We start from the raw sequence: 26,693 nt of genomic DNA, 5'->3' as shown, positions 1-26,693 counted from the left end.
AAACTCAGACCACCATCATCGCTCCATGTCTTGCTCTCCCTCGAGAGCCAAGAACTATTATCCCTCATGGCAACCACGTTGTCAAGTCAGACAACTGCCAGACCTTGATCCTACCATGATCTCACCTCGCCAATGACCGACCATTGAATCGTACCCGAGCTCTAGTCAACGAGCGCCGGCCTACTATAGCTACTCCGCACCAGCTGCACCAGCTAGCTACACTAGCTAACCAATCCCCCCTCACTTTAGAACCATCCTTCGCCGCGCGCATCCTGCCCATCATGGCACCTCAGACCTTGTATTTGCCCGACGGCCAGACCTTTACCGTGACGCCTGTTTTCGGCGGCGTCGGCTTCAGGCCCAATGAGCTCAATGCCAACCACCATGCCTTTCCCGTCGGATGGACCATCATCCTTCACACCGAGACTCCTCCGGGCGAGAATGGACGACACCCCGATGATAATGCTATGGAAGACGACGAAGATATACCCGCCGCGCTGAAGCCTCGAAAGAATACGCGCCCCTTCTCAATGCCCACGATGGAAAATGACGCCATGTTCATCTCGTCCATCTCGAACCCTTCCACCAGCGAGTTCAAGCCCCCCACGAGCCCGACCCGTCAGATCGCCATGATGCTCTGGATCACACTCTACTGGTACTTTCATCAGCCGGAGCCGCCGCTGTACTTGAATAACGATGATACGAAGCTGACGCCCGAGTCTGCACGACCGAAGGGCGAGTGGAAGATCAACGTCAGGCGCGATGGCATACTGAGAAGCAAGAACCTGGTCCCCAAGCTCGAGAGGATGGGGCTCATTGCCTCCACGAACACCTCTGTTGGCACCAGCACGGACGATAGCGGGGACGCATGGGCCAACATGTTCACTTCGAGACGCATGTTCTGGCAGATTCCCGGCCGCCTGTTTCTCTTCACCTTGCGACCCACCAAGCCGGCCTCTTCGTTCCCTGGATCGCCAGTTTCTAGCAGGCCTGGATCCCCAACGCGCAGCGAATCACCACATCACCGCCACACGCACTCTCAGTCACCGTACCACTCGCATTTTCGTGTAGAAAACGATCTTCCAGGCGCGCCGATGCCGACGAGTGGTTTCCACAGCCCCGGCGTACCCGTAGGGCCCTTCTTTTCCTCCTCCCACCTCCCCACCTACTTCCCGCCCCCGCCCCTGCAGTATACGTTTACCAACGATGTTCGCCACCCGCTTCGGCCCAAGCCGCCTCGCATGGGAGAGACCTTCTATTCGCGCTTCATCCCGAGCGTTGGTCAGTTCCTCTCGTTTCGCGTGGCATCGTCGTCCCCCCACCCCGTGCCCCATCTGGGCCCGACGGGACCTAGGCCTCCCGAGAACGCCCACCTGTGCACGTTGAGCGACACGGCGCTCTTGCAGATGTGGCTCAACAACCCCCGAGTGAAACAGTTCTGGGGTGACTATAAGCACAGCTTCCTGCACAAGGCTCTAGACTCGACTCATTCGTTCCCCGCCATTGGCCTCTGGGACGGCGTGCCCTTTGGCTACTTTGAGATCTACTGGGTGAAGGAGGACATCCTGGGGAAGCACCTCGGTGGTGAGGCGGAAGACTGGGATCGGGGGTTGCACGTACTCATTGGCGAAGAGTGGGCTCGGGGCCGCGTCCAGAAGTGGCTGACTGCGCTTGTCCACTGGTGCTTCGCGGCCGACTATCGGACCATGAATACCTGCTTGGAGCCAAGGATCGACAACGAAAGGTGCGTCCAGATATTCCCCACCTCCCAACCAATGACTCGCCTAATCCTCGCAGATTCCACCATCATCTAAAGTCCTGTGGCTTTGCTTACGAAAAGCAAGTGGCCTTCCCGCACAAACAGGCTTGGTATGTCAGGCTTCGCCGGGAGAATTGGGACGGACCTGCTCTGTAGAATGACGGGTAGGGCATAGTGCCGTGCAGGCGGGGTACTCTGGACAGTCTCTACTTCTTGCGGATCTCTAGATGTGATACGATTGATGAATGTATACAGAAATGATGTCGATGGTGGTCGATGGTGGCCGGTCTCATCAAAAACCACCCCTCCTTTCCTAGCTATCCGTGTTCACTAATCCCTGAACAGCTAATCGCTCCTCAAGACCTCTACACCGACAGGTCCCACAGAACATGGACACCCGGTAGGGTATTGCCTTCCACGAGGCGCCCCGGCCAAGCTCGATGGTGAAATCTGCCTGGTCAGATGCGTCCTGGCACCCCAGGCACCTGATCCTCCTCCTCCCCTCCGCCCATAGGGAGAAGGTGATCATAATGCCCGGCGTGATCTCCACCTTGTTTATGAGCTCGAACTTGCGGCAGAGGACGCACTTACTTCTCCCCCGCGAGTCCCGGAAGCCGAGTTCGGCGGGCCAGACTATCTCGCAGCTCTGGCAGACGAAGAACTTGCACCCCCGCGTGCTGTCCTCTGCTGCTGCTGCCAGTACTGCTGCTGCTGTCGGGCGAGCGAGGATGGCCGGGTAGTCGGGGATGGCGCGGAGCTGCATCTCCAGCGTGTGCATGTAGCATCGGTAGCAGGCGCCCAGGCACTTGTCGTCCGGGCTGTCAAGTCGGCAGATGGAGCACCTTGGTTCGCGCCGTGAATCTCCGCGGATCATCTTCCGCCTCTTCGGCATGGATCTCTGAGTGACGGCGTGTTTGCAGTTGTGGGGATGTAGACGTTGACGTGTTCTGTCTAGCTTTGTTTTGATGTCCTGTGTGAGAGTCCGTGTCATTTCTGATATCTCTCCGTGCGGATCTCCTATATACTGTCCCAGTCATCCGTCCGAATTGGCCGTGGATCATTGTCACTGGACGTGGAGTGAGTAGCATCCTGAAGCCATCACGAGATGCCAACAATGGACCAGTGCTTCACGTCTATCTGTAGGCACCAACCTCGCCATCTGTGATTGTCTTCCGTGTTCAGCTGAGGGGGAGAGTGATTGGCATGGCGCCAGGTAAGCTTATCATCACCCAGGCTGCGCTGGTGGCCTTTCTTCTAGTGCAACGTTGAGTAGATGCTGGAAGTAATCAAAGACATTGGTGGAAATTTGGGGGTCCGTCACATGGCTGAGGGTGAAGGCGCGCCACCCAGTGGTTGGGTGAGACGACTCACTGGTACGGTTGCTTCGAGAAACATCCTTGTTAGAAGCCGCTGCCAAAGTTTTCTATACCATGAGGGTCATTGTTAGCAGAGTGATGAGTTGCTTTACCCGAGTGCTTGGCCCAGGACATACATCTCCATCTTGAAGTTGCAAGATGGCACTTAGACCATTAGGTTCAGGGCAGACACTACCTTGAACCTTTGATCAATGAAATGTCACGGTGCATTTACTCTTACTTTTCTGACAATGGAACGTGTCAAGAGTGACTTGGGTATGTAGGTAGAGATCCATGGTCTGTTCAAACTCTACCTCGGTACCTTCATCATGGACGGTGAAACAACGGACAAAGACCGAAGTTCCCGTATTGGATGGGTTTGAAAGGACAAAAGAACATCTAGATACTTTTCTCTATAGTTAGTTCGGAATGGAGGTCGAAGGTATGGTAAATGTATATGTGTGCGCACTCTCATCATCCAACTTCTGGACACTGGTTAAACTTGCCTAGACTATCTCATGGTCCCATCGACGAAGATTCATGGCTTAAACACATGATAGAGACAACCCTGAAACACACAGGCGGCTATTAGGCTATTAATTTGAACTAACGTGATATTTAGGTTTCCACTGCATGATTGCCCCTGAATGGGATCAATCGGCAATCGTCCCGACTGCTCGGGGCAATCAGCGCCATCCACAGTTCATCGTGAGTGGGGCTTGCACTTGGTAGACATCTGATACCATGATACCATCTATCATATTTTCTTTGAACCGAGAAGATATTGCTCCTGACTGCCCTGAGTGACCTTGGTGATTATTGATCCTACGTGGTGGTCGGAAACATGTACAGCCGAAGACTACTTACACAGGGCATGAGACTTTGATCGAGGACTAATGGGGTGTCGATGAGGAGGGAATTGCCAACGCATCCCGCCCTGGGAACCATGAGGTGTTTGAGCTAGCTGATTGGGCAAAGGATGGAGGGTCTATTGGTGTCACGGGATGTGAAAAGCTGTGGGAGACGGACGGGCCGATGGCGGCGGCCGAAGTGGTGGCATAAACCCGGTCGCTGGGAAGAAGATGAGACAGAGATGTCGATTGCATGGTCCCGTCACCCATTGGGCCCTTTAGGCTCTTTCCGGCGCAACAACGATTCATAGTGGGCGCCAGCGTTTGCAGAATGCGGGCAAGCAGGGCTCTGATACATGGTAGTAACATTCCGATCGGGGCACTCGGCGCGCTCTGAGCGGCACAGCAACTTGCAACTTTGCAACTTGGGTACTCGTAGTACTTCGTAGCAGTCGGCGTCTTGGATGAGACATGGAGGGACCAACGGGTACCCCAAAGGCTTAGTCCAGTCGCCGATAACCTTGACCGAGCACATGGGTGCGATAAGCGATCGGGATGACCCTTGGACCGCGCCCCACGGGGTAGGCCATGCTGTTAGCCTGTTGTTGTTGGCCACCCATGCTGCTCCCCAATGCTCCATGCCGATTCCCATGCTCTCGGGCCCCGTTTGCAATGCACCAAACGGGGCCCGCCGAGCCGCCCCTGAATACCCTCCACGAGCCTTGTTGACGTAAACGGCAGATTGGAGCGCTGCCTCCACCTAGTTGGTCATAGCTGATACAGATTTCCCAGCTCTAGCAAAAGATGACCGTAATGCGTATTGGCTACCTCATATGACCCCTCTCCGCTTGCTTTATTTGCGACGCTCCCTCTATCTGACATCTGAATCTTGGTCCTCCTCGTCTTCCGCCCTTTTTCTACTTCCTACACCATATATGCATTCGTGCACTCCCATCATCCATCATGGATGCCTATATGGCCCATCTGACGGATTTAATAGATGACAGTGAGACTGATCACCATACATATACCTCGCAGCTTCACCGAGTCTCATGTGCTAGACAACAGGAGCATCCTCTCGCAAACTACCTCGGATCCTCTCGCCGTCCTGAACAGCCTCATCGGGCTCTTCGCGGACTCCATGCAGGCATGCAGCGACATCACGCGCCTCAACACTTCCTCTCCCCCACAAGCTGACGTGGCGCCGCTCGAGTACACTCGCCGCAAACTACAATCATTCCAGTCCACCATGCACGGGTTATACAGCTGTCTTAGACATGTGGAAAAGGGTCGGTCCGTTTGCCAGGATCGACGTGCGCAGGTCAGGATGGAAATACTCATCGCAGCGTTGACTGAGTCTATTCTCACCATATCCAATATTGGCGCAGCTCTTGCTGCAATAACTTCCGAGACCTGGTCGTTTGCGAGGTCCAGCGATCCCGGGGCGGAATTAAAATGCCTCGCCGATAGGCTCCACAACGGGGAATTACTGCTATTCATGGTTCTCGATGTGCTCCAGAGGTAAGTGGTAAGCATCTGCCGTTGTGCCTGGCTGATGGAAGCAGTGAGGACGAGGACGAGGCCCAACGGCATGCCGCTCAGCTCCAGAGTCAGGGTCTCGAGCTAATACAATCCAACGACGTGCTCCTAAATGGCTTGCAGGAGCTTCGAGGCACACTGTACGAGAGATACCTGTTAGCTGAGAAGTGGGCCATTAGCAAAGCTATTATACCCTCATCGCATGATGACCCAGACATACCGGGACAATCTCAGCCTCCGTCTCATACTAGCGCCATGGAGCATAACCGATCGACGTCGAAAGGTCCTCTCGATAGCCGCTCAAGATTTTCCGACTTGACGCTCGCGGACTTCCATATACCCTCCTTGATCCCCCTGCCGATCAGATCGGCAGAGATTAAGAACGGGACCTTCTATACCCTTGCCTACTGCCAGTTCGTCCACGAGAAGCTCGACGCCACATCTACTGAAGGCGCCACTGAGATACAAATAACGCAGGTTCTAACCAGGATACTTGGCCTGTGAAGTAGAACGAGGCCGCATGGGAGTAAACATGGTACAGCCATCATCCACGATCTGCCACGACCATCGGGACTACGGGTGAGCCTCCATGGAGACGAGATTTTGAGGAAGATCAGCGAACCTACCAGCTCGCAGAGATCCTAAAGGATTGTGAAAAAAAAAATACAGAAAATCAGTCCTCAATGTCGTCTATGAAGCCTTTAAAGATGTGTTCTACAACCACCGTGTGATATCCAAGTTCAGCTCGTTGTGGGAACAATATTCAAGGAGAAACATCACATGAAGAATATTGAAGACCGAAGTAGGCATAACTGCCGGCTGAGGGGGCATTGAAAGTTGTTCGAAATATCATCGCCTATAGAATCGTCCCACGTCTTCAAGGCCGTTGGCATCCGTAACCACCCGGACTGCCCATGTTGAGCCAGCATGTCTTGCAGATATTTTTGATGAAAGTATACATCATGGTGACCTTTCCGAATGACAAATCCGTCGAATCGCAAAGGTTAACTAACCCCTGGGCGGCCGACTGCAACTAGTATCGCTGTGGCTTCAAGACTTCTTGCGAGCATTCACCAGCTGGGCTACCGCTATGGCGTTTTTGTGCCGCTCGCGCAAGCCACCCACCGAAGATCTTAATGCAAGCAAAAGAAAAACCATAAAAGACTCAACCCAACCAGCAGGCCACGACTGGACGCCTCCCAACCGATGTGCAACAGGATCCCCCAGACTGGATCATTCAGCTGCACCCAATGCATTGCCGTGGTCTTATAATTACCGATGCGTGGGACCACGACCCGCTCGCCGGGGGAGTCTCTTGGCCGGGGTGCGGAGCTCCAAGATGTGGGGCCGATACGGCGCCGAAGCCTCCGGCTAGGGGAAAGAGCAGCAGAGAGGAATGGGAAGGAGGGTACGGGGCCATCATGGACAGAAACGGCAAGGAACTATTATTTCTCGGAAGATTTATTCAAGAAGAAGTGTACCGTTAATCATACATGACCACCCTGTGATGCTCCGATGAACCTGTGGCTGCTTTGTTCACATGCTAACCTGGAGTTTACCTTGACAGTTAAGCATGTGGAAGGGAATCTATATTCCCCTAGTGTTTTCGAAAAGTCTACAAGCATGGTTTTGAGGTTTACCAGTTTTCACAAGGCTCTCTGACGACTTGTTTCTTTCCCTCTGCGTCATGCAGCAACATGATGTGGGGGTGCTTACCAACAACGTTTCACGGAGCAACCGGGACGACATAACCTGCATCCTGCAGCCCCTCAACTCTGCGAGAATCCACCACTTACTATCCCATACCATCGACGAGAAACAAAATGGTAGGAGCTTTTGGCACAGAGTGAGGACCCCCGCTTTTTTCCCTATTGACGCCTAATGCTGACTGTCGTCACGCAGTTTGGGCGACTTCGCCAAGTACATGATCAAGAATGGACCCCGGAAGACAGAGGCAACGGACCGTAGGGTCCGTGTGATCCACAACCACACCATCATTGTGGACACGACCAAGTCTGTCCTTGTGTGGGAGCATGATAATTATCCACAGTACTACTTCTGTCAGGGAGATCTGAAGAATTGCAAGATGAGCGATACGCAAGAGATCCAGGCGGAGGGGAAGACTGCTGCCACCGTGGTTGATCTTGTCATCCCACCCCACGACGGACTCGACAAAGCACATACCGACCGTGTCGTCCGGTTCGCCGATGATATGAGCCTTGGACCTCTGGCTGGTATGGTGAGACTCGAGTTTGGAAGCATGGGTACGTTCTCTCATCACTCCGTAGACAATAGCGAGTGAGAGATGAGGACTTACAAAAACGACACAGATCAATGGCTTGAAGAGGACATCCCAATCTACCAGCACCCCAAAGACCCGTACAAGAGAATCGACATCCTTCCCTCGCAGCGCCCCATCGAGATCCGGGTCATGGGCAAGGTCGTAGCCAAGTCCTCCATGGCCTTGCACCTGCTGGAGACGGGGCTCCCCACGAGGTACTACATGCCCCTCGCTTCCGTCGACCAGTCAGTGCTCCGCAAGAGCAGCCTCATTACGAAGTGCCCATACAAGGGTGAGGCTGAGTACTACAACGTGGTGGTTGACGGGAAGGAGATGGAGAACTTAGTGTGGTACTACAGGATGCCCATTCATGAGAGTGCGGCTATTGCGGGCTTGGTTTGCTTCTACAACGAGAAGGTCGACGTGATTTTGGATGGACAGGTGCAGCAAAAGCCTAAGACGTCCTTTGCTTGAATATGTACATCTTGCACTAACGGTCCGTCTGGCGGTTTCCACAACTCGGAAGGCGAATAAGTCACTATAACTGGTCTAAACGTTTTAGCCCCAGTAGTCTAACATGCTATTCTCCATTACTTCACCTGGTTTATGAATTTCTTGAGGGACAGAACAAGGAAAGTTCTCTGAATAATTGAAACAATGATCTATATCCCTCTTCCCCTCAAAGGAATAATCGAGGGAAATAACCCAAATAGCACTCCACCATAGTCAAGTTTCTCCTGAACTTCTTCAAAGTCGAAGCATACAGCCCCTATATAGACACGCAAAATTTCATCCCAGGTACCTCTCCTTCCATGGCCTCTTGTCTTTTGATGTCTGTCTCTGGTCAACATTCCATGTCCTCCAGGTTCCCTCTGTGTTATCCGATGTGTTTGTGCGGGCCATGGATGGCACGCGAAAGCTACCAATGGGAACCTGTCTAGGGGGGTATATATCCAGATTACTGGCTCTGATGGCAGGGGTATGGTCCTTATAAGTTGGTGCAAATCCTCCACCTTGCTTCAATGACTCCTTTGGTGGACTTATCATCTCCACGGAAGTTCTTTGTGCAGCTGCGCCATAAGCTGTAGGCGGCGTAGCGGGTGGTTTGAGTATTCCAGAAGGACCTCTGGATGCTGCAATCTGTTCCTTCCTATTGGCCACGTAATAGTCGGTAGTTGGTTGACCGCGCCTAGATAATGTGGCATGTGGAACAAACATGTTCCAAGAATCGAACCTTCTGCCACGATCCTCACTCATAGGTCGGCTGTCTGGGGGAGTATCTGGGAGTGGCTTATCAAACGGCAAACCATCGCCATGGCCATCTTTGGCCTTCTTACGTTTCCTGTAAAAGAATACCCCAGTGGCAATAAGGACGGAGACGAGAGCTACGCGGAGTCAGTGCTACTCCCGACGAGGAAAGGACCGTGTCATACCAAGAGTTCCAAGAATTATACCGGCGTCGGCCCCGCGTCTGACGTTTTCATCCCTAGATCCGGTATTTTCTACTTGCTCAGCATCTCCATCTCCAGAGGGGATAATTGTCGAGTCGGCCGTCTCCGAGAACCTAGCCGCAGTAGTCGGTATCTGAACTTGTGTCCCCTCCTCAGCAGGCACAGATGGCTCAGAAGCGACAGTAGACGATATCAAAGTAGCCGGGACGCTTATGGAGTCGACAATAGACTCTGGGGGTGCTACTGTCGGAACAGGATCAGCCACGGTCTCGCTCTCTGAGGTCGGGCTGATTGTCGACGGTTCGGTAGCCTCAGTGTTTGCGGTCGAAGGTAACAAGGTGATGAGCCCCAAGCTTGTCCGTGCAGGTTCCGGGTCTTCGGACTGTGGAGCATCTTCCATGTCCTCATCGTCGCCATCTTCGGATTCAGCATCTGACTCTGGCGACTCCGACTCAGACTCATCATCAGATTCACCTTCCGGCTCATATTTTGTCTCAGGGCTAACGGTATTCCCGGTCTGGGGAGTTCTGGGCCGTAACTCATGGGAGCATGAAGTTTGCTCCATTCTTCCTCTGCCTTCTTGTCAGCAAAAATGTTCCTTGTGGGTGACGTGCTTCTCTACCTCCAGCCTCTGTTTTCTACACATGTAGTCATTGCGCCTGAGGAATATGCCAGAGAAGATTTCCCACAGGACAAAGGAAGGAAAGATGAAGATTATGAAAGGCTGTGTGAACAAAAGATTTATATACATGCAGACTCTAGAGCAAACATGCACATAGGCCAGGAAGCCATTTGTTTGGGACTCGATTTTGGGGCTCTCATGGTTTTCACACCCGCGACAAACAGGTCGGAAAGGGATAAAGACATAAATAGAACTTTTTTACATCATAAAACGCGGGTTATAGCTGATGCGACACCTAAAGTCTGATGTTGGCTATGGTGTCTAGGAGACAGCCGCAGGGGGATCATCGCCATTACCAGTTCGCGACTGTTCAAGTTTCATCCGCAGCCGCAGAATTTAGCCTCCGCGACAAATAAAATGCCACATCGCCATAACTCATATGGTTTTGTGTCTTTTAAGGTTATTTCAAAAAGTTTGGTCCCGCCGCGCTTTGTCTATTTTTCCGGCTCTTCTGATTGCGGCAATCGCGGTGGTCATCAAGGAACTAATTCCTGTTGTGCCAAATATAGCCCTGTTCTACTCGTGGACATTCAGTCACACCCTGGATTACTCTAGTGCCAAAGGCTTTTTTTTTAAGCTTCGACCCATAAATGCCATAGATGAGCTGAATGAGGATGAGATGGCAGTTTGCTCAAGCCTCAAGGTGATGCTGGAATAGATGGGCATGGGACATAGCCAGCATGACCAGAAATGCTGGTTAGGCACCAACTAGAGGCTTCCAATCCCACCGTCACTCCTACATCAGCTTGTGAGAACAACAGGCTTTTACTTTATTTGATCAGTATCGATGTTGTGGATATAACAAACACTCTCCATTGAACTTTCTCGCGAATAGACGGAATCCCGCCATGATAAAATGATCTTCCTCCATCCCGCATCTCTTGTCGTTCCCCCAAATCTCACTCCCATCTGGCTCGCCAACGCTGCTCTGAACCTTGAAACCACTGAAACGCCCAGCATGTGCTTTTACACCCTCGATCTCAACCGTTGCCCCAGCTGCCGCCAGGTCAACACCTCCATCAACTCCACCCACCACACCGACGACCACTGCACCCCCATAACCATGGAGCCCCTGTGCCCTGCCGGCGAGCTTCGCCCCGCCACCAACGTATGGCTCCTCAAGAATCTCCCCGAGCTCAAGTGCGGCAGCTGCCTCATCTTTGAGATGGAGGCGGGCGTCGGCGAGTTCCTCAACACCACGGGCGACGTCCCCCCGGACAGCGGCTCTGTTAACAGTAACAACTCTGAGTTTGGCACCGTGGGAAACACTCCCCCCAGGGGCCCCACAAGCGCTCCAGGATCTCATGGTTCCCAAAGTTCTGCACAGTCTGGTATGGCTCCATATGACTCGGGTCTCCCTCCGCCACAGCAGACCCCCATCAAGAGACCATCTCAGAATATACGTGGTAGAAGCGCCGCTGTGCCTTTTCAAATTCCTCCAGCGTTGAAGCAGGACCAGTAAACTAGTCTGCATAGCTCTCAGCAGAATAAGGCCTCTTCTACGCTTGGTTTCGGGCAATTCTGATATGAAACACGGTATCAATTTTCTGTCCGAGAACTGAGCAGACCCCATTCTCGACCCAAACGCTATTTGGAATGAGAACGGACTCTATCCGTAACCGCATGAACTAAAAGGTGGGAGATGGTAGGGATGCAAAATCAAGCAGAGAGTTCTGGGAAAGGAACCCCGGCAAGGCAGACTTTATAATAGTGGCAGTCATGCCCATGAAAAATTCTCAATACTGTATTATCAAAAGAAATAAACAAAACACCATGTTCAGTGGCGTCAAGTAAATGGACGATGCCCAGATCCTTCCACTCGTAATATCCCGTGGTCGGCGTCAAAGGGGACGCAAAACACGCCCGCCCGCCGGTCCATCCCATCAGCCATAAACCACCAAGACCCTACTTAGCGTATGATAATTCCATGAGCCCTCAGACAGCCTTTTCCTTTGTCGCATTATGATTTTCAAAAGTCATCATGTGCCTATGTTGAGTTACATTAGTACAGTATTTATCGAGTCTAATATGCCGGTATATGCTTCGGATATGTAGAAAATATGATTATTCTAGGAAATTAAAATAGCCCTCAAGATCTTAAATATTGGAGCACTCTATGTTACTGGACCCGATAGACTGGGGTATATGCGAGACCACTCATCCACCATCCCACACGTACCCATACACACTAATACTTCTTTTCGGTATCGGAGCCAGAGGTAAATGGTGCCTCGCTGTGCTGGACGTCGGGCTGGCCCTGCCGCTTGTTTGGCAACTCGTTGAGCTCGCTCTCGAAGTGGTACAGCGGGGCGAAGGGCTCAACGTCGCGTTGCAGAATATACTTGTTGAGATACCAGGGCAGCTTCTTGGTGTAGTATCCCGCGTGAGCACGGTTCGTCACGCTGAAGACGGCATCAAGTTCCTCCAGTGTGAGACCCTTGGTTTCGGGGAGGAGGAAGTAGGTAAAAACCCAGCCAAGCATGTTCCACACGGCGTAAAAGCAGAAACCACCAGTATCGCCGAATGTCTTGGCAATCATGGGCCAGCTGAAGGAGATGATGAAGTTGAAACCCCATGTGATGGCCGTCGAAGACGACATGCCTATGTCACGGAAGTGTAGGGGAAAGGCTTCGGCAGAATATGTGAATGGTACAGGCCCCTCTCCAGGGGAGTAGGTAACCATAAACATATACAGCCCAGTAGTGACACATGCCAGACGGGATGTTGAGTACTCAATCCCTTTTTCAATCATGAAGGAAAACCCGGTGAAGAAAAGCCAAATGCCCATGATCGGGAACGTAACCAGCAGGAGGTTACGACGCCCGAAAGTGTCAATGGTGTAGATGGCAGGAATAGCGAAGAGCCAGTTGACTATACCCGTACCCATGGAGACGAGAAGCGCGTTTTCGACGCTGAAACCGGCCTTCCTGAAAATGCTCGTTGAGTAGTAGGCAATGACGTTGACGCCGCAGAACTGCTGCATGAACTATTGAGCGGGTTAGCAATGCCAACGCGATAGCAGGTTCGGTGAAAAAAATACCATGGTGAACCAGGCGCTCTGGGCGGCACGGCGGTTACGGCGAACAGTGAAGAACTCGGTCCACTTGTGGCTCGCCTTGTTGGCCTGCTCAACCTCAAGCAGCTTCCAGGCATAGTACATGTCGCGGGCTGCCTGGACCGGGATACGGCGCAGACGGCAGACAGAGTTAAAGGCCTCTTGAAATCTATTCCTCTCCATGTACCAACGAGGAGACTCGGGGCAGAGATAAACCTGGCACATAACAACCAGAGGTGGGATGGACGTGGACCCAAGCATCCATCGCCATTGCGTGTTGGGGCCAAGGAAGTCGGTCTTCTGGAAGGCAACGGAGGCAACGTAACCCAAGCAAATACCGAACGCCGTCCACATCTGCCACATCATCGTTAGAGCACCACGGATGTTCTTAGGAGTGCACTCGGCTGAGTAGACAGGAGTGGTGGAGGACTTGGCGCCGACAGCGAAGCCAAGGGCAAAACGGGCAATGAGGAGATTGGCAAAACTGTCCACTCCCGTTAAAACTTGCATCATGGTGGGAATAATAACAATGTTTCCTTACCTATCAGCAGCAGCCATCCAGAAACCAGTGACGACAGAGATGAAGCAGCTGAAAAAGATGGTGAAGCGGCGACCACCAATTTTGTTGAGAATAGGGTTCGTCCAACAGCCGATGAGGGCCGAGCAAGCATAGGGTGCACCATTGAGCAGGCCCTGAAGCAATTCCCGGTTCTCAATGTTGAAGGTAATGTAGTAGAACTCCTGAGCGCCGTTGACGGCAGCCTGGTCCATGCCCTGGACAATGGCGGAGCCAGCACAGAGTGTGCAGAGGAAGTAGAGGGCAAAGGGCTGGTCCCACTTGTTAGCCTCCTCACGGCGGAGGACAGCCTTCTCCTCCTCGGGGATGGCATCAATCATCTCGAAGGCGCCTGCGGTGTTGCTAACCTGGGCTAGCAAAGCGCCCTTCCGAAAGTCCTCGCGGTGGTCCATCAGATTGCGCTCCTCGCAAAACGTGTCGACATCGGCGAGAATTTCCTCGGTGGTCATGCCGGCCAGGGGATTCCGGAGCAGGGCGGCCGTGGAGGCGCGGCGGTTGCTGAGGATGGAGCTCCTGCGGCGCTTCTCCCCGCCAGCAGCGGAGTGGCTACGCTCGGTCTCCTCGGGAGACTCGATATCAGTGCGTGGGGGAGGCATGGTGGGCGGTGTGACAGTGGGAGAGTGCCTGGGGTATGGTAGGGGACCTATCTCGCCGTATACAGAATGGGTCTCGTGTCCCCAGAATGTGGTCGCAGACCAGAAGTAGGAAGTTGGTGGCAGGATTAGAGAGAAGAGCGGGCCAGGACGATAGTGGGAATGGGCCCAGATATAGATCTTGGGCGGACGGCTGAGCGGGAGGAGGAGACGAAGGCGGCCACGGCACAAGAGTCACTACAAGTCGGCCAGTCGAGTAATACATAGTACATAACTTAGTACTCGTACTAAAGATTCAAGACGAGGATGGTGACTTGGCTCAGCCGGGGAAGGGGAAAGCGTGGAGATGTGGAGCATGATCGCGCGGTCCGCCTGTCTCGCCCTGTCAAGACGAGTGAATCCGGTGGAAAGTCAATGGCGCTGCATCCCGGAGGGTTGGAAGTTGGATGGATGCCAGAGGCGTGGTCCTAAGGATCAGACTAACCATCGCTATCATCCATAGCCATCTTGATTCTTGGCCCACTGTCATCACCGCTCGCGCCTGCACTTCCAAGGTTCCACGGAAGGCGACAGCCCCTGCACACCCCCCTGCACCTGCCGGCACCTGGCAAATGGCAGCACTGGCCACTGGAAATCATCGCGATGACGCCACCCTGGTGTGAGTCTGTGAGCACTAAGCAGTGTCCGTCGCATTTATACAGTGCAGGCACCAACAAACTGTCAGACACCACGCCACTTTAGTCTGCGTCCAGCCAGTCGCTGGCAGTATCATCTGTTTGGAACGAATTCGCCCTTTCTGCACGTCGTGTCAAGGATCGTGGGAAATGAAGCATTTGTTGCATCATTTGCATGGTTCCTTATGCTCCTTAGCTGTCGGCTGGCCCCAGCCAGTGCGCAACTTTAGTGTGCCTTGGAGTTGTCAATTGTTGATGCCTAGAGATGGACCGACTTGGTCCCCAGATTTCATACCTGGCCGAGCAATGAGAGAAGCGTGTTTGCTACTAGTACTTCGGACTAGCCGCTGCTCTGTGGGCCATTCCACATTGCCATTCACCTTCTCGAACTCTCGAAGTCGAGAAATGGTGTTTAATGTGGTATTACTCCGAACATAGGTTGAGCTGGTGCACCATGGCATCAAGACCCGTAAGACATGTTTAAGATGATTTTGTCCCGGACTTCCAAGCGATAAATCACCATGTCGAGCCTGAAGGCCACCAGCAACACCACGCAACGCATGCATGAGACCCTCAGGAACATGAAAGGCAGAGACAGACTTCAAGACGTTCAACCGGTCCCCGTGGGACACAGTGCACGGGGGGGATAAGCTTAAACCGGGTGGCTGTGATCGACCACCAGCGGCGTCTCCCCACCCACCCTCTTCGCCGCAGTCGGATCTTGGCCGCTTGGCATTCGTCTTGGCGTCGGCTTGTTTTTTCTCTGTGGCGCCGCAGAAAAGCGTCATTATCTTTTGCATCCTTCAAACCCCCAGGCATTGGGTGACGTAACGAATCTGCGAACAGCATCCATCGGTTCGTTCGTAGTGTTATTGCAGACCAGTACAAGGCCGTTTAGGGCCACTAAACGTTCCCCATGGGGGCCCCAAATTAGCACTCATGCCAGGTTATTTCTAGAGTGAAGATTAGAGACGATGCGGGCGCCAGGGAGGCCCATGAATAGCTAGAACTTCTCTACACAATGGCAACGTTAGAAACGTCATCGTCGTGCCCAGATTTCATGGTCAATGAGGCGGCGCGGGGATGCAAGCACACTGGTATGCACTTCGTCTCTCGCCTATTGCGCCATGGTCTGTACGAGCAAAGCAGCATGTCATCAACATGTCTCCGTCTCTTGGCTCCTCTTGGCCCCTCTCGGCTGCTCTTGGCCATCACAGGAGCCCCGATCGCTTGCAAGGTTTCGTACCAACAGCCCCCACCAAGAGGAAACTTGTTTCCAGGCTACCATTTTAAATTTTTGCTGCACTCCCCAGTAGTACCGGGCACATGGCATGACTCGGAGTGGAGGGGGTATGTTTGTCTCAGCCCCTCATCCTAAGCCGTGAGCTCAAGGTGTCGGGACCATGTGTCGAGCCTTCAGAAATGTTTCCGGTGTCCCCATATTACCCCAATTCCAGAAGCAGCAGGTCAACCCTCAAAAGCCATTAATATGGAGATCCATGTGCTCTCATTCTCCGGAGGGTATCGCCACCCTGGGGATATTAGCTTTGCGATCACAATCGCATTCGTTGCCTCGCCTAACCCCGGTTTCACATGAGCTTATTCGTATCATGGTGTGCGCCAGATGGACACGGCGGAGCTCCTCCGCACACGCGCGTGGACCTACCCACTACCCATGATGATATTGTTTCTAGGCTATCCGCTTTTGGCAAGAAATCCTATTATTATCAGGGGTAAAAGTCATGTTGTCCGCCATTTTTCGTGTCCTAAGTTTTGACCTAACGAGGGATTATCTCAGACAGTACCAGCATCAACCTCCTCCAAGTGCCCCAGCGCTCTGGGTAATATCCCGCAACCCCCAGCTGTTCCAGCCACATATTCATGAACTTCGAGGTAGCCTTAAATCAGAGAGAAGAACAAAATTTTATCCTGGCTACTGGGTATTATCAAATGTCTGCCTAAATGGTGCCTAATGAAAGCTGTGGGGCATTCACCCAGCAAGGCAGCAACTGCCAATGCAATAATAAGCGGTCTAGCACCCCCCAATATGTCGACATAGATAGCGCCGTAAGAGTATATACAGACTCTGCATCGTCAGTCACATTCAGTCGTCAATTTCCTTGAATCTAATAACTTATTGCGGAGAAGCCTGCCCTCTCGCATGCTCTTCGACATATGTAGGTGGAATCTAGAGTCGAGCCAGTCTGACATTTAATAGCTCGGCCAGAGACCAGGCGGAGTTATAACTTTCACTATGAAAGCCATCAATTACACAGTATTCGCCTATCTCTCGAGCAAAGTTATCACTAAATATTCATCAGAGGCATCCACATTCCGTTTCAAAAATTTCTTAAATCCAATGCAGACTGTATCTTAGCGACTCAATTCAATGTTATCTAAAGTAGCATTCACTAGCCACAATACCCCCTTCCCCTCGAAAAAGCTGAATTAATAATATCTTACATGTTCAGAGTGTGCTCGCATGCTGAAGTTTCCAGTTGCATGCACTATGACTCCCCGTGCAATGAGTCTGACGGCACATCGAACAAGACAACTAGAAGTCCAGGGCGTTGTCCACCCACCCAGGCAATATCCCGTATGTAAGCTCTCAGCCAACACGTAAGCCAAGCAGCTAGGGCTTCGATGCTTATGCAATCATCATGAGCACAGTGTTAAGCGCATGTGCAAATCTTACCCAAGCACATCTTTGCCCATCCGCACACCCCCACGCATCTTACGCAGTCGCCCCGATGTCTACCGTTTAGTGCTTGCAAGTTGCAATCAGCCCAAGGACACTGCTCCATCTAGTGAGACACACATAAACGAAGCCGCCGTTCAAGACCCAGAATTTGTTTTTGCTGGGTATTCCCGGAATTCCTTTCGCCCACCAGCCCAATCACCCCCAAGCATAACTGAGACTGCGAATCTTGGTGTTTTACCATGTAAGCCACCAGAAGTTATAACGGGTAAAGAGGAATTTTTGTCCCCGCCAAGGCTCACGTTTTGATTCAGGCTCCCGCCGCGGTTTGTTTCCGAACAGGGGGGGATCAGGGTCTTTTCCTCGTGTACTGCTCCAATTGAGTTTCTGTGTCGTGGTCGCTGTGCCCTACTGGTCTATCCGCACTCCTCTAGGTGCAGTAGCCAGAAGTGAACCACCAATATTGATTCTTCAAGGTCAGATTAAGGGAGAACTTTAATATTAGATCCAGTGGATTTTCCAGGAAATAAGCTCACAATTCGTGCGTAGGTTTGAAAACTAGAACCGGCCTCCGATATGAAAATCCTCACAGCGTCGGCTCAACTTAGGGGTCAAGTTCACGGTCCGACGATCGAGAATTCCTCCAGTATCATCATAGGAATATTGATAATCCCATGCCTTGAGTGTATTTAGATGTAGTACGAAGTAAAGCTGCCATATTTCATCTTCCTAGGGTCAACGACTTGGTAACATAGCATCTTTGGGGTCATCTAAATACCCTACACTTCCCAAAAAAAAAGAAAGTTATCATCGCTATCAGTGTCAAAATTAGTCAATAAGGAGCTTTCCAAGGAGCCCTAAGAAGGTTTCGATAAGGTAATTCTACGCTCAGCCTCTACTCGAAATAAATGGTTTCAGAGCAAAGCGAACCGGGCATACCCGTACTTTAGATGTAGGAGTGGATGTCAAGCATACCACGCCCAGAAAGAGTAATAGCCTCCACGCTCTATTTGCATCCGCCTTACTTCATGACTAGCACAACACAAAATGAAAGTATTTTAGGTACATTTTGAAGATATTAGGATAGGTATTATTCTCCGCTAATGTTTTCCAAGTGATCCTGCTAGGTAAGTAAGTAGGTACTTACAGTATTTTACTTCTCCTACCTCAGTTAGTACGAAGCCATTCCCCAGAAGAAATACTATATGTACCTTAGTGAAGCGAAAATGGAGAATAAAATTACACCACGATGCCAATTGTCGTATGAAGAGCTCATGGAGTTCGCGGTATAGCCTAAGCATCCAGCCTACATGTCATCATTTTTATTCAGCAGACATCTCACATTCGTTTGCGACATGCTCAATGCCGGTACCCATCAAATTTACCCACCAGATTTCGACATCACCTTGGGCTCACCTTCCCCAAGTACTGGCCTATCTGAGCTTCAGATTTGGAGACAGGGCGGTGTGAAACTGCCCCTTCCCCGATTCCAAAGAGTTCTGCGAGAACCTTCTTCCTCTTCTCATTACAACCTCTTCTTCTCAGGCCTTTCACTGGTACAGCTGAGCCCTTGGTCTCTCACATCTCAACAACACGTAAAACACCACAAAGCCTGGCTATAACAGACTTCTCTTATCTTTCTGATACGGTCCCCATCGGTACTCAGAGCCTGAGAGTCTCGAGATGTGTCAAGTGGTGATTGGCGTCGCCCTGTGCGCACCCGCACAGAAGCCAGCAGTCTCCTCCGCCTGCAGCGACCTCCACCTCATCGCATCCAAGCGTCATGTATGCTGTGATGCGAAGGGGTCCTGCCTGTGCTTCTTCGGGACTTGCGGCAAGATTCAAAACGTCGTTAGCTCCGACGGTTTCGACCTGACTACGCTCCAAAAGGTGCGCTGTGCTGCGTGCATAGCCCATGATGACGACGCTGCCAATGGTAATCACGGGCGAGAACTCATCGAGTCACCTCTTCTTACGCGTCAGGCCGTCCCTGAGCAAGAGCTCAGCGGATACATGAGTACTCTCAAGTACCTCTGGGGAAACAAGAACGCGTGCCCCTACCACAAGGGCGAAATCAACAATGGTCAGCAGGGAGCCACGGAGAAGGACATCAATGGAGACAACGAGTCCTCCTCAATGGAATCGGCGGAGATGGACGGCCTAAACGAGGCGAAAGCTGTCCAGGTCCACGAACTTTCCACGAAGAGCGAGCCCGAGCACCATGAACTGCCTACTACCGAGGCCGTCAATGTGTTCGCCAACAACGACTGCGACCACATTGAACTGGCAGCTGTCATGGATGAAAATCACACCATTACAAACAAGCATAGAAACAATGAGGTGTCTACTGTTCAGGTCACATCCGACGGCGGCGAAGAAGTTACAGAGCTTTCATCAGGCAGTGGCAAAGAAATTGACGACCCAAATACTGTTGGAATTGAATCTAGTCGTTGGGCCCCCGATACCAATCTGGAGGCAAACTCTGAGACTGGGCTTTCCAACCCAGCCCGAGAGTTCTTTAAGAATGCCCCGCGTGCACCGAGCATGACAATCGACAAAGTCGCTGGAATGAAGGAGTTCCTACGCATGGCCTGATCGTCAGAGGCAGAGTTAAAATGAATCGATGCAGAGAGAGGGGGTTGGGAGGACCATACAGGCTAATGTGAAGTTGTTAGTGCTATTGAAGAAGAGAGCAGACAGAAATTTGCAGATGAAATTAAAGAAAGATATCCCTTTTACTCTCTGTCCCTCTTGTAGTCCCCGAAGCCTTCGTCAAAGTATTCTTCTCGGACCTTTCTGAACCCAACTTCTGGGGCGTCAAAAGGCCAGGGAAGGCTATTACCGCTGGCAAAGAGAGCAAACATGACGCCATCAAAGCCCACAGGTAGAATCTCCGGGGTGAATTCCTTCACCCAGGTCATGTCTGAATCGCCGATGCTATAGCCAAGGCGGTACTGGCGTGGCATGGCGCGGATGTAAAGATTCAAGTCTTTTGGGATTACTTTGGTGTTAATAGGGAACTCGGAAGTCTGTCGTGTGTTAGCGTACTTGGCTCATCAATATGTCAGAAGCTGCCCACCTCTGGCGGTGTTCCAGGGCCAGGAGCGTCGACCGTAGAATCGACAAAGATGCATTGTCCTGTCGTATTTGCACACCCTCGCACACCAATATCTTGGTGAGCACCTTCATAAGAGTAGGCGGAGATCCCCACGGTCTGGTAGGGGCCAAGACTTTTATCGGTTGGGAGTAAGGTGGCCGTAAAGGTCATATTGACAGAAGTCTGCTTGCGCAGAATGGCGGCAGGCGTGTCTCTGTCTGTTAGAGTGTAGACGTTTGGGTTGAATATGACACCACCGTCGGTTTGATTATTGTCTCGTCTCTGGACAGTAGGCTGCAGACGGTAGTTCTTGGTGTAAGGAGAGCGCAGTTGGTACCAGCTAATGTGAAGCTCCGGGCCGTCAAAATTATCCTCGTAGGGTTTTGGGGGGTATTCGAGATCAGGACCGTAGTCGTAGCTTTGACTCATGAGCACATAACCGCCATTGTTCACGACCGGCCATCCATCCTCGCGCCATTCTATCGGGGCAAAGAACGCCTCGCGGCCAAGAACTGCCCAGTCATCCACATATCGCTTGGCAAGGAATGTTGCGAACCATCGTCCGTCAGGAGTGTCGGCAAATGTAGCATGACCGGTGTTGCCGATGGTCAGGTTCGTGTCGGCGCCGTTGAAGAGGAGCGGGTTTGTGGGAGACGACTCAAAAGGCCCCTCTGGCGACTTGGAACGTCCAATTGTAGCACGGTGAGTCGTACCAGTGCCGCCTTCGGCGATGAGTAGATAGTGATAGCCATCTTTGAAGAACATCTTGGGTCCTTCTGGCCGGGTTTTCGGGGAGACTTCCAGAGTCCCGTTCCAAATATTCCGCCAGGGGCCAATACACTTGCCGCTATCTAGATCCACTTCACACTGACTGATGCCCCAAATATTGTCAAAGTTATTATTCAGACCCATGGCTGAGAGGTAGACCTTGTTGGACGTTTCATCTTTCGCGAGAAAGGGATCGATACCGTACGGTTCCAACCACACAGGGTCAGACCATGTCTTCAGATCAGGTGAGGTAACAAAAAAGTGCCGTGGCCACGTCCGGGACCCGCTGTCACTTCCAGACACGGCCATCGAAGTCACGTAGAAGAGGCCGTCCATGTAGGTCAATGAAGGCGCCCAAACGCCTAGAAAAGTTAGGCAATGAAAAAGAAATCTGAGCAGAACCCGGGAGCATACCATTATCCTGGCGGACCCCATTAAGGGGAATCTTTTTGGGGGAATCCAGTGCATGTGACATCAACTCCCAGTGAGCAAGATCTTTTGATTTGTAGATGGGGATACCCGGAAAGATCAGGAAGGAGGAGACGGCGAGGTAATATGTGTCATTGACTCGAAGAACATGGCCATCCGGATTCCATCTTACAGGTGTGAGCGATGCCTGCCACCCAGGTTGAGAGGTCCTTACCCAGGGAGAATGGGGTTCTTGAGGGCCGATATGGTAGATACGAGGGCCAACCACACTAAGCCGAGGGATGCTGTGAAGCGAGCCATTGGCACGAGTTTAGGTAAACACATCTGGTAGGCTATGAATGGGGAAGGCTGACTCGGGGATACATGAGCTGCGGAGATTCACTTTGCGTCTTTTGTAGGAGGAATAAAATATTATATTGAGCTATGGATAGAGGGCTTCTAGTTTATCGATGACATGCCGGTCGCATGCATTGTGGAGGAAGCGTCGCATCCATGGCAGATTCATTGGGGTCAATCGCATGATAGGTGGAAGAGCAGTTCAGTTGGAGAAGGTTTCCAGGTACCTAGGCTGGGATGCCTCCTTGGACATGGTTGACGCGCATGCGGCATGACCCAATTGTTGGGGCGGTCGTGGTTCGTGAAGCCGGGGTCGGGTCCTCCATGACCGAGGAATTCGAAAATAACCGGGAAAATAACATGGGTTTAAATGCCATCCGAGGAGAACTCTTTGTTCGGTGAAGATGGTGGCCGTGAGGCACCATGGTATTTTTTGGTACCTGTAATTGTAACTTGCGAGGAAGGAATAACGGGTACAATAAGTTCATGTCATTTTTCTAGTAGTTTCTTCCATTTTTTAAGTAGGTAGCCTGGACATAACCTTAGAAGGTACTGCCTACCTAGGTAGGTAGGAGGTGCTGTTCAATCACACCGCCTTGGTGATATTGTAACCCATCTTCATCTTCTCACCGGATCAACGTAACAGCATTGCGGGCAGCGACACGAGGCTGTTTATGAATCGCCAAGAGATAGATCTCATTAAAATGGGAACGTCGAAGTTTTTGAGAGCTACCGTGGTCGGCCAGGCTCCTAATACTCCCGAGCGATTATGATACCCTGCTACCGCCTGGGTGGGAATTAATATGTCGCCTGGAGCTTTCACCCGACTTCTCCACAAGATCAGATCTCGGCTTTTTAGTCCGCTTGTTGGGATTGGGTCAATCCGCCAATGGAGTGTAAGAGATCTGGAGGCTCGGGGGGCGACAAGACGACAAGCCGAGCAAGGAACCAAAGGAAACGAACACCCTGTTCCGTAACTCCGTATCCCCGCACGCAGTTCGCCATCGTCCCAGGTCCGGGTTTGCGGCTATATCACTCCGCTAGAGCCTTGGTCCCTGGATGGTGTGATTGCTTGGAGCGCTTCGCCATTCCCTTGTTAGGCACATGAACCCCTGAACTTCTCGCCCTACCTTTGGCCCGAGACCGGCATCAAGTCACCGACGCCTGTAAGCAACCCCACACGAAACTTGAAGAAAGTATCGTCAGTCTAGGAGATATGGCATCATCAATGAACCCTGCAATCAAGGGTCTCCTCTCTTCGGAAGTTCGGAAACTGTTCATTGATCGAGTCATCGGATCAACGGCATGCGACCGGACTCCTGTGAGCTCAATAAGAAAAGGTCACCTCCCATTTACCAGCGTTATTGCTGGATAGCTCCGAGCTTCACGACCGCCTCTTGTCATTGCTTCAATTGGGGTCTTTTTTCTTGGGTTCGCCATGTCGCCAGTCTCCATTGGATTCCTCGTCCTTTTAGGTCTCTTCGGGGGGGCCTCATCCCTCCCTGCCCATGACACAAGCAGCTCTGCCAAAGTCCGCTGGATTGGCGATATTCCAAAGTACACCTCGGGCACCACCTTTGGAGTGTCCTGGCCTCAAGGACAATTCAAGCCCGATGAGACTTCTTTCTCCCTATCAGCCAGCGGCGACGACGACCTCCCTCTACAGTCCTGGGTCACCGGATACTGGCGAGATGGATCGATCAAGTGGACCGGCCACGCCCTCTCCGCTACCGAGAGCGCCCAAGAAGAGTACACAATCAAGGCATTCCCATCGTCAAAAAACTCACGACGCGCATCCGATACGGATCTCTCGGTAAAAGATACAAACAAGGAGGTCACTGTCAATACAGGGAAAATCATAGTCACCTTCCCCAAGAAAGGCAATGCTCTGATTGGAAGCATCAAGACTTCCAGCGGCAAAACTGTCGGCAAGAACGGGAAACTTGTTCTCCATTCCCAGTCAGCCAAGGCCGACGACGCCGCTAGTCGTGCTCATACCGCAATCAAGTATCTCAACTTCGAAAGCAATATCGAGAAGGTCTCGGTTAGCAAAGATTCATCGGTCCGCTCGCTTGTAACAGTGCGCGGAAAGTACCAGGTCAAGTCTGGTGGCAAACATGACGACTGGCTACCTTTTGTACTGCGTTTCTATCTTTACTCTGGCTCTGACTCAATCCGCGTCGTCCATAGCATCGTATTCGACGGCAAAGCTGAGAAAGATTTTATTTCTGGCCTAGGTCTTAGGCTGCAAGTCCCTCTTGAAGGGGAGGAGTTGTACAACAGACACGTCAGACTCGCTGGCGTTGATGGCGGGTTCCTCAACGAAGCCGTCAAAGGCATCACTGGCCTACGCCGCGACCCTGGCCAGGAGGTCAAGACGGCGCAGTATGAGGGTAGAGAGACACCCGATATTAGCACTTGGGATGAACGCGTATCGTCCAGAATGCACTGGATTCCGGCTTGGAATGACTTCAGTTTGAGGCAGCTCACACCGGATGGATTCACTCTCAAGAAGAGGACGAAGCCAGGGCAAAGCTGGCTTGACATCCCAGCCGGTACTCGATCTGGGGGTCTCGCATACCTCGGTGGTGCTACAAAAGGCGGTCTTGCTGTCGGTCTTCGCGATTTCTGGAAGCAGTACCCAACCGGACTGGACATCTCAAACGCTGCCTCCAAGGAGGGTGAAATTACTCTTTGGCTGTACAGCCCTGAGGCAAACCCTCTCGATCTCCGACCCTATCACGATGGCATGGGCCTGGACACGTACGAAGAGCAGCTGGACGCCTTGGAAATTACGTACGAGGACTATGAGCCCGACTTTGATACTCCCTACGGCATTGCCAAGACCAGCGAGATCTTCATCTACGCCTTCGACTCAACGCCATCTAGCGATCAACTTGCGCTTCTCAATACCCACCTCAACGAGCCTCCCGCTCTGTTTGCTCAATCGGATTATATCAAGGAGACTAAAGCCCTTGGTACGTACTGGGATCTCCCGAACGAGTCAAATGAACAGGCAGCTGCGATTGAGAAGAATCTCGATTTTCTAAATAAGTACTACCAGGGTCAGATCGAAGACCGCCGATGGTACGGTTTTCTCCATTTCGGAGATTTCATGCACACATACGATGTAGATAGACACACCTGGCGATATGACATCGGGGGCTATGCATGGGACAATTCGGAGCTGTCACCCGACCTCTTCTTCTGGCAGTACTTCCTCCGTACTGGCCGGCCTGATGTCTATCGCTTTGCCGAGGCTATGACTCGCCACACTGGTGAGGTGGATGCATACCACATCGGGGACTGGAAGGGCCTGGGTACACGACACGGCATCCTCCACTTTGCCGATAGTGCCAAGCAAGCTCGTATCGCCCAGCCCCAGTACCGGAAGTATTTCTTCTATCTGTCAGGCGGCGATGAGCGTGTAGGGGAGATCCTTGAGGAGATGCTGGATGCCGACAAGACATATGGTATCCTTGACGCGCTCCGCAAGGTCCGTGACGACGGTTGGGTTCCGGAGCCTGGGAAACCGACCTCCATCTCTCTCGGTACCGACTGGGCTGCCCTTGCGGCCGGGTGGCTCATCGAATGGGAGCGTCGTGGGCCTCGCTGGGAGGAAGCGCGGGAGAAGCTTACCAACACAGCGTCTGGAATTGCCAATCTCACCAACGGTTTCGTCACCGGCATCGGTCTCTACGATATTGAGGCTCGGGCGCTGCTTCCTCCGCCCGAAGACCCTGATAATAAGGGCATGGTCGACATTTCCCACCTGTCCGCTGTGTTTGGGGAACCTGAGGTCATTTCGGAGGCTATCGAGTACTGGGGCAACGATGCACCAGAGGGCTTCAAAGAAGCATGGCTGGATTATTGCTACTACTATGGAGCCACTGGACCGGAGCAGGAAGAGCGATACGGCGAGGCCTTCAAGGGCGTCAGCCTGCGCCAAGCCCATGCCCGCCTATCCGCGTACTATCACAGCCAGCGCGGGAACGAGACAATGGGGGGCCGCTCATGGGTCGAGTTCTTTGAGACTGACGGCTTCAAGCCAAATCAGACTTGGAAGGCGGAAAAGATCAGTGGGCCGGGAGTTTTAGTACCGGTGGAGGAGGCGGGTTGGATCTCGACAAACGATGTGGCCCAGTATGGTCTGGCTGCTATCCAGGGCCTCGCCTTGGCGAAGGATGCTCTTGACAGCTATGTGTAGGCCGCCTATTATGGAGAGTGGTAATTACCAATAGATCTCTCAAACGTGAGCAACTCGGTGCACACACAATCGCAGCGTACGGTGGCGGAATCAAGCGGCAATCATTGTCAGAAGTACGCATCCATCTCTCAAATGATTTTTTTGTTGGTTGAATTTTCCAAGGCGGCAGTTTCTGCATGGCCAACATCAGCTTTACGGATGTAACGACTGTCTTTGGTCGAGACCTGCAGGCGGCAGCTCAACTCCTCCTTGTTGGCAGCCTCATTTTGGTTGCTTTCGGTAAGGAATTCTGCTACAAAAGTGAACATGGCTGATTGTTCGACAAATAATTGGCCCATGAA

General features: G+C 52.2%; 8 protein-coding genes across 8 annotated transcripts; 5 read left to right on the top strand and 3 right to left on the bottom strand.

Moving 5' to 3' along the window:
* Positions 1–281: 281 nt before the first annotated feature.
* Positions 282–1,814, top strand: ACO1O0_007111 (uncharacterized protein; the record flags this gene model as incomplete). Its single annotated transcript, XM_083196486.1, has 1 exon — positions 282–1,814. The coding sequence occupies one exon, from the start codon at positions 282–284 to the stop codon at positions 1,812–1,814; it is 1,533 nt and encodes a 510-aa protein (XP_083047694.1).
* A 258-nt stretch (positions 1,815–2,072) lies between these two features.
* On the bottom strand, positions 2,073–2,651 carry ACO1O0_007110 (uncharacterized protein; the record flags this gene model as incomplete). Its single annotated transcript, XM_083196485.1, has 1 exon — positions 2,073–2,651. One exon carries the CDS (start codon positions 2,649–2,651, stop codon positions 2,073–2,075), a length of 579 nt encoding a protein of 192 aa, XP_083047693.1.
* Positions 2,652–7,327: 4,676 nt separating this feature from the next.
* ACO1O0_007109 (DUF427 domain-containing protein) lies at positions 7,328–8,259 on the top strand (the record flags this gene model as incomplete). Its single annotated transcript, XM_083196484.1, has 3 exons — positions 7,328–7,350; positions 7,407–7,768; positions 7,835–8,259. The coding sequence occupies 3 exons, from the start codon at positions 7,328–7,330 to the stop codon at positions 8,257–8,259; spliced, it is 810 nt and encodes a 269-aa protein (XP_083047692.1).
* Positions 8,260–10,774: 2,515 nt separating this feature from the next.
* On the top strand, positions 10,775–11,380 carry ACO1O0_007108 (uncharacterized protein; the record flags this gene model as incomplete). The annotated part of the gene is made up of 1 exon (XM_083196483.1): positions 10,775–11,380. The coding sequence occupies one exon, from the start codon at positions 10,775–10,777 to the stop codon at positions 11,378–11,380; it is 606 nt and encodes a 201-aa protein (XP_083047691.1).
* Positions 11,381–12,106: 726 nt separating this feature from the next.
* On the bottom strand, positions 12,107–14,146 carry ACO1O0_007107 (and other transporter-domain-containing protein; the record flags this gene model as incomplete). Its single annotated transcript, XM_083196482.1, has 3 exons — positions 12,107–12,904; positions 12,959–13,457; positions 13,515–14,146. 3 exons carry the CDS (start codon positions 14,144–14,146, stop codon positions 12,107–12,109), a joined length of 1,929 nt encoding a protein of 642 aa, XP_083047690.1.
* A 5,052-nt stretch (positions 14,147–19,198) lies between these two features.
* ACO1O0_007106 (uncharacterized protein) lies at positions 19,199–20,110 on the top strand (the record flags this gene model as incomplete). Its single annotated transcript, XM_083196481.1, has 1 exon — positions 19,199–20,110. The coding sequence occupies one exon, from the start codon at positions 19,199–19,201 to the stop codon at positions 20,108–20,110; it is 912 nt and encodes a 303-aa protein (XP_083047689.1).
* Positions 20,111–20,250: 140 nt separating this feature from the next.
* ACO1O0_007105 (glycosyl hydrolase) lies at positions 20,251–21,716 on the bottom strand (the record flags this gene model as incomplete). Its single annotated transcript, XM_083196480.1, has 2 exons — positions 20,251–20,544; positions 20,595–21,716. 2 exons carry the CDS (start codon positions 21,714–21,716, stop codon positions 20,251–20,253), a joined length of 1,416 nt encoding a protein of 471 aa, XP_083047688.1.
* A 1,867-nt stretch (positions 21,717–23,583) lies between these two features.
* On the top strand, positions 23,584–26,352 carry ACO1O0_007104 (uncharacterized protein; the record flags this gene model as incomplete). Its single annotated transcript, XM_083196479.1, has 1 exon — positions 23,584–26,352. The coding sequence occupies one exon, from the start codon at positions 23,584–23,586 to the stop codon at positions 26,350–26,352; it is 2,769 nt and encodes a 922-aa protein (XP_083047687.1).
* Positions 26,353–26,693: the final 341 nt, after the last annotated feature.

The sequence above is a fragment of the Amphichorda felina genome (genome assembly GCF_050947745.1).
Source record: "Amphichorda felina strain 45539 chromosome Unknown scaffold_7, whole genome shotgun sequence".
In the NCBI taxonomy this organism is placed as follows: domain Eukaryota; kingdom Fungi; phylum Ascomycota; class Sordariomycetes; order Hypocreales; family Bionectriaceae; genus Amphichorda; species Amphichorda felina.
Note: the sequence above shows the minus strand (reverse complement) of the source record. Positions and strands in the feature narration are given on the sequence as shown.